Below are 6,160 nucleotides of genomic sequence, written 5' to 3'. Positions count from 1 at the left end.
GTAATAAAACTAATGATAATAATAATTAGTTTACGCAAGTATTTGTAATGATAAAGCGTATATGTAATGACAACGATTATACGTCCAGTGGTCTAGGCAAATAAATACCAGCTACAGTTTAAAGCAAAACATGGGAGTGTATGGGATATTAAATTATTGTAAGAATATATTCCAAGAATATTAATAAATACCCATAGGGATTTGAGTTGATCGTATATAGAACTTCATTCCAGGATTCATCCCTTAAACAATTAATATATAGAACTCTAGTTGAAGAAACTTGGCTGAGGCCTTGTTCGAAATTTAGGCTGATTCTAACATTGGGTATTCCCTAAATTTCATTTCATTTTTAATCAACATAATGTAACACGACATTATTTTGGTGAAAGTTTTATAAACTGCTAATTTAGTTATATTTAAATACTAACTAGATATTATTGACGTCACAGAGGCTGACACTTTCGTGTCCTATGGTATTTTGCACATTGCTGTGTTATTATTGCAATTAAATAATAATTTTTTATATCCATGGATAATGCAACAAATCTAAACAGAGATGTAACATAAACAATGTAAATTTAAATGTGGTTAGTCGTCAAATAGAAATTGCATCGAACGGATGCATGACGGGCGGTTTTAATTGACAACGATTAAAAAAATCGAAAGCCTAAAAAACGTCGAATATTTTCGTTGTTATTGTTTGTCTTACACATGACATGTCATGAGCGTATTACTCAACGAGACATTGGATAGCATTGAGCCAACATTTAATTTGCCATTGATTATGGCCATTGTCTGGATTATAAATAAGGATTATGCCATCTATACCACGTCACCGGTAACAATTGGTCAATATGCGAAAAATTGGCGTAATCGCCGTTTTCAAAGCGATTTAATTGATGAGGTGCTGCGTCGGGCACAAACTCCCAGTGCTCATATAACATATCAAGTGGAAGGTGAAATTTATCCAAAAGACACCAGCGAAGAGAATATGAGCAGCGAGGAACTGTTGGAGAGATTCTATAAGAGTTATGCTAATCGTGAGAAGTCTATATGGTTTTTGGATAGCCTGGAAGCGTACAAGTAAATATTCGAGATTTTTATACCCTTCACCACACTGTGGTACAGGGTATTATGTCTTTGTGCATATGTTTGTAACAGGCAAAAGGAAACGAGATAGACACATTGTTTCTTTTGAGAATATGCATAGAATCGCTTTCTGAATCGATGTATGCATGTCCGTCCGTCCGTCCGTCTGTTGATGTTAAATTGTAAACAAAGTACAAGTCGCATTTATAACGGCCCACGGACAAACCCTATTGAATTTGGGAAAAATCGGATCAGGTTTATATATAGCTCCCATATATATTTTCGTCCGATTTAAGGTAAATGGTGTACCAAAGACCCTATATATCGTACGATATGCACGAAATTTGGCACAGCGTAATGAATAATGTGTAGAATGATGTAATATCTTTCGATTTGCACGAAATTTGGCACAACGTACTAAATTAGGCCTAGAACGATGTGTGCTAAGTTTCGTGAAAATCGGTCCCGAGTTAGATATAGCTCCCATATATATCTTCGTCCGATTTAATGTAAATGGTGCACCAAAGTCCCTAAATATCTTTCGATTTGAACGAAATTTGTCATATCGTTCTAAATTAAGTATAAAATGATGTGTGCAAAGTTTCGTGAAAATCGGTTCAGATTTAGATATACCTCAAATATATAGTTTCGTCCGATTTCATGTAAATGGTGCCCCCAAAGTCCTTATATATCTTTCGATTTGAACGAAATTTGGCATATCGTACTGAATTAAGCCTAGAGTGATGTCTGCCAAGTTTTGAGAAAATCGGTTCAGATGTAGATATACCTCCTATATATTGTTTCGTCCGATTTCATGGAAATGGTGCCCCAAAGTCCTTATATATCTTTCGATTTGAACGAAATTTGGCATATCGTACTGAATTAAGCCTAGAGTGATGTCTGCCAAGTTTCGAGAAAATCGGTCCAGATTTATATATATCTTCCATATATAGTTTCGTCCGATTTCATGTAAATGGTGCCCCAAAGTCCCTATATATCTTTCGATTTGCACGAAATTTGGCATAACGTACTGAATTGAGCCTAGAATGATGTCTGCCAAGTTTCATGAAAATCGGTTCAGATTTAGATATAGGTCCCATTAATATGTTCGACCGATTTAATGTAAGTGTGTACCAAAGTCCCTATATATCCATCGATTTGCACGAAATTTGGCATAACATACTAAATAAACCCTAGAACGATGTGTGTTAAGTTCCGTGAAAATCGGTTCAGATTTGCACAACGTACTTAAGGGAACCCCCCCCCCATTCTCGATTTTTTATTTTTAAGATTTTAAATGGCCTGGTAAATGAATACCAATGCTTGTAAAGGTTTGTAACTTGGCACATATATATTTGAAGATTTAAAAAGGAAGAAAAATAATTTACCAAAATTTGTTGTTGTTGTTTTGTTGTTGTTTTTTGGGTTCAAAGAAAAGTCCATATTTTCGATGGCGGGCATGATAACTCCTCACTGGAACATCGGAATCCGAAAATTCCAACTGTGTTAGAAAGAGGACATGTCTGGCTCTCGTATGAACTAGGATTATTGACTTCGCACAATAATTAACAAAATGGCGGAACTTTGAAAATTTTTTTTTGGAAAATCGCCTATTTTTTACTACAAACTAAGTTAAAAAATAAGGAAGATCTTCACCGATTGGCTTTATCCTAGTTCATACGAGAGCTACACACTCCCAGAGAAACGTGCCAAAATTTGAAACCGATTGGATTATTAGTTTTTGAATTATCGTGCCCGCCATTCGTTGTGAGAAAAACGCCTTTAAAGTTTGAAAAGCCCTTTAGCCGTCACTTGATGCTGACACAATAAATCGGCAATATCTTCTAGAGTTCTTGAGATTTTCACTTGAAATTTTGTAGGAACATTCTAGAATTAGAGTAGATACGAATTAAATCAAAAAATTTTTTGACACCGAGAATGGGGGGGTCCCCTTAAGATAGTTTAGCCAAACGTGTGTCAAGTTTTATTGGAATCCGTCCAGATTTAGATGTAGCTTAGGGCTACCCAGAGGCGTGGGTTTTTCTTTTTTGCCGATTTTCTGGTCGCTTTAGAGGCCACAATTATGACCCAAAAATTAAGTGAAGGGGATAGGGCCAAAGAATAAGAACGGCTGTTTTGATACAGATCGGTCAATATTGGACCCTGACTTTACAAAATTTGTATTTTATGTCGTATATATTTGCTCCTGAAGGACATAGACTCGATAAGTCGATAGTATATATTTTTTTCAATTTTACTAATTTTCATTGAAACATTTTATCTCTATTTGTAGTAAATTCGAAAGGGATTTATTGGATACGAAGCAACATCACCATCGCAGTGGTTATTTTATTTTGGTGTATACGGGGAAGGAAGCCGATCGTCTGGGTAATATCAAGGAGATGTTTAAACGCCTTTTTAGTTTGTATGTGACAAATGTTAATGTCATGCTGATGATGGGCAAATACCCTTATCTGTACACTTATTTCCCATTTGCACCCAATAAATGTCATTCGTCGAGCCCGAGCTATTTTGCCTCATTTCAAGGCGTTGAAAAGAATCCAAATTTTACCTTGGGTAAAAATCTGTTTCCCACTAAGGTGGAAAATATGCATGGTTGCAGTTTATCGGTAATTACCTGGACGTACTTGCCATATATTGTGGTGGAGCGGAATGAAGAGACGGGCGAATTGATATCTCTACATGGTATTGAGGGTTCGGTAATATCACTGCTGGCAGAACGTATGAATTTTACCATAGAAATTAAGCAGCCTAATACGAATGATAGAGGTGATATTTATCCGAATGGTACGGCAACGGGGGCGGCTAAAATGGTAAGTGTACATTTTTTTTACCAGAAAATGAGCTTAGTTTTTATTTATTTTTTTCTTTTGGTTTCATTTGCAGATCCTTGAAAAGAAAGCCAATATTACAATTGTATCCTATATGTACAATAAAGGACGGGCCGATGTAATGTCAGCCAGTGCCAGTTATTTGAACCTACCCTATCTCCTGGCTATACCCCAGGGCAGACCTTTGACCGCATTCCAACGTCTCATCAAGCCATTTCGTTACATCATATGGTCCTGTTTTACTTCCAGTTTTTTGTTCGCCATTTTATGTATCTATTATATCCGCTTCTTGGGCAAGACAAAGCTAATGAATTTCATATATGGTCAGGGTAATCGCATACCTTTCACTAATCTACTGTCAACATTGTTGGGAGGTGCCGTCTACAGTAATCTGCCCTATAGGAATTTTGCCCGATTTTTGTTAACAGTTTGGATTTTATATACACTGGTTTTGAGAACCGCCTATTCGGGTGAGCTCTTCAATATCCTGCAGGATGGCAAGGCTCGGAATAATTTCAAAACTCTTCAAGAAGTGGTGGAAAGGAACTACACCATTTATGCATTTCCAGCTGTGGAGGCGGTTTTACAATTTGTAAATCCCAAACCGAATACAGGCACCGTAGATGCTGTTAATAGTGTTCCGGTACTTTTTGAAAAAATCTCCGATCCTAATACAAAGGAGAAAATTGCTCTTTGCCTGCTGGAATATTCGATAAGGTCGTATAATCAACAAAATCCCACAAGACGTGTGGAAATTTTACCAGAATCTGTTGTAACCTCACCCATTGTTTTCTATATGCCCCATCATTCGTATATAAGGGCACAGACAGGCGAACTGATTATGCAGATGTTGCAGGCAGGGATAATGAAAAGATTCGAATCGATTTATTTATATGTTGCCTGGAAACAACAGCGCAGTCAAGGTGAACCGACCAGATTGTCATTCCACCTTCTCCTGGGTATATTCGTGGTCTATGCTGTCCTCTTGATATTTTGTGTTTTTGTTTTTCTCATGGAATTATGTAGCGCCAGGGTGAAGTGGTTACGTGCGGTAGTTAATTTTATAAATTTATAATAAATAGTATAATATTTCGAAAATATTCATTTTATTTTTAAAAAGTATTTATTCGAGGATTAGATAGACCAATAAACTTAGCACACATAATTTTAGACCTAATTCAGTGCCCTATGCTAAATTTCCTGCAAATAGAAAGATATATAGGAACTATTTAGGTCCATTTACCTTGAATCGGACGAAACTATATATAAATCTGACCCGATTTTCTCGACACTTGGCAAACGTAATTTTAGACTCAATTCAGTATCCTATGCCAAATTTTGTGAAAATCGAAAGATTTATAGGGAGATTGGGGCACCAATCGGATAAAACTATATATGGGAGCTATATCTATATTTGCACCGATTTTCACGAAAGATATATAGGGACTATTGAGCTCCATTTACCTTGAATCGGACGAAACTATATATAAATCTGACCCGATTTTCTCGGCACTTGGCACACGTAATTCTAGACTCAATTCAGTATCCTATGCTAAATTTCGTGCACATCGAAAGATTTATAGGGAGATTGGTGTCCCATTTACATTAAATCGGACAAAACTATATATGGGAGCTATATCTAAAATTTTACCGATTTTCACGGAACTTAGCACACATCATTGTGGACCTAATTCAGTACCCTATGCCAAATCTCGTGCAAATCGAAAGATATATAAAGACATTGGTGTCCCGTTTACCTTAAATCCGACAAAAATATATAGGGAGATTAGTGCCCCATTTACCTTAAATAGGACGAATATATATGGGAGCTATATTTAAATCTGATCCGATTTTCACGAAACTTAACACACACCACTCTAGACTTAATTTAGTACGCTATGCCAAATTTCGTGCAAATCGAAAAATATATTGGGACTTTTTTGCACCATTTACATAAAATCGGACGAAAATATATATGAGAGCTATATCTATATGTGGACCGATTTTCAAAACTGAGCACACATAATTCTGGACCTTATTCAGTACCATATGCCAAATTTCGTGCAAATCGAAGGATATATAGGAACTTTGACGCCCTGTTTACCTTAAATCGGACGAAAATATTTATAGGAGCTATATCTAAATCTGGTCCGATTTTCTCGAAACTTAGCACACGTCATTCTAGACTCAATTCAGTACACTATGCCAAATTTCGTGCA

At 36.3% G+C, this 6,160-nt stretch overlaps 1 protein-coding gene across 1 annotated transcript; it reads left to right on the top strand.

Annotated features, from left to right (window-relative positions):
• Positions 1-721: 721 nt before the first annotated feature.
• LOC133333420 (uncharacterized) lies at positions 722-4,864 on the top strand (the record flags this gene model as incomplete). Its single annotated transcript, XM_061541737.1, has 3 exons — positions 722-1,083; positions 3,383-3,923; positions 3,997-4,864. Coding segments are annotated over exons 1-3 (1,771 nt in total), but the record flags the coding sequence as incomplete, so codon positions are not given.
• Positions 4,865-6,160: the final 1,296 nt, after the last annotated feature.

The sequence above is a fragment of the Musca vetustissima genome, unplaced genomic scaffold (genome assembly GCF_032173495.1).
Source record: "Musca vetustissima isolate MV318-11 ecotype Yass unplaced genomic scaffold, APGP_CSIRO_Mvet_v1 utg55272, whole genome shotgun sequence".
NCBI lineage: Eukaryota > Metazoa > Arthropoda > Insecta > Diptera > Muscidae > Musca > Musca vetustissima.
The sequence above is the reverse complement of the archived record's forward strand: the minus strand, read 5'-3'. Positions and strand labels throughout refer to the sequence as shown.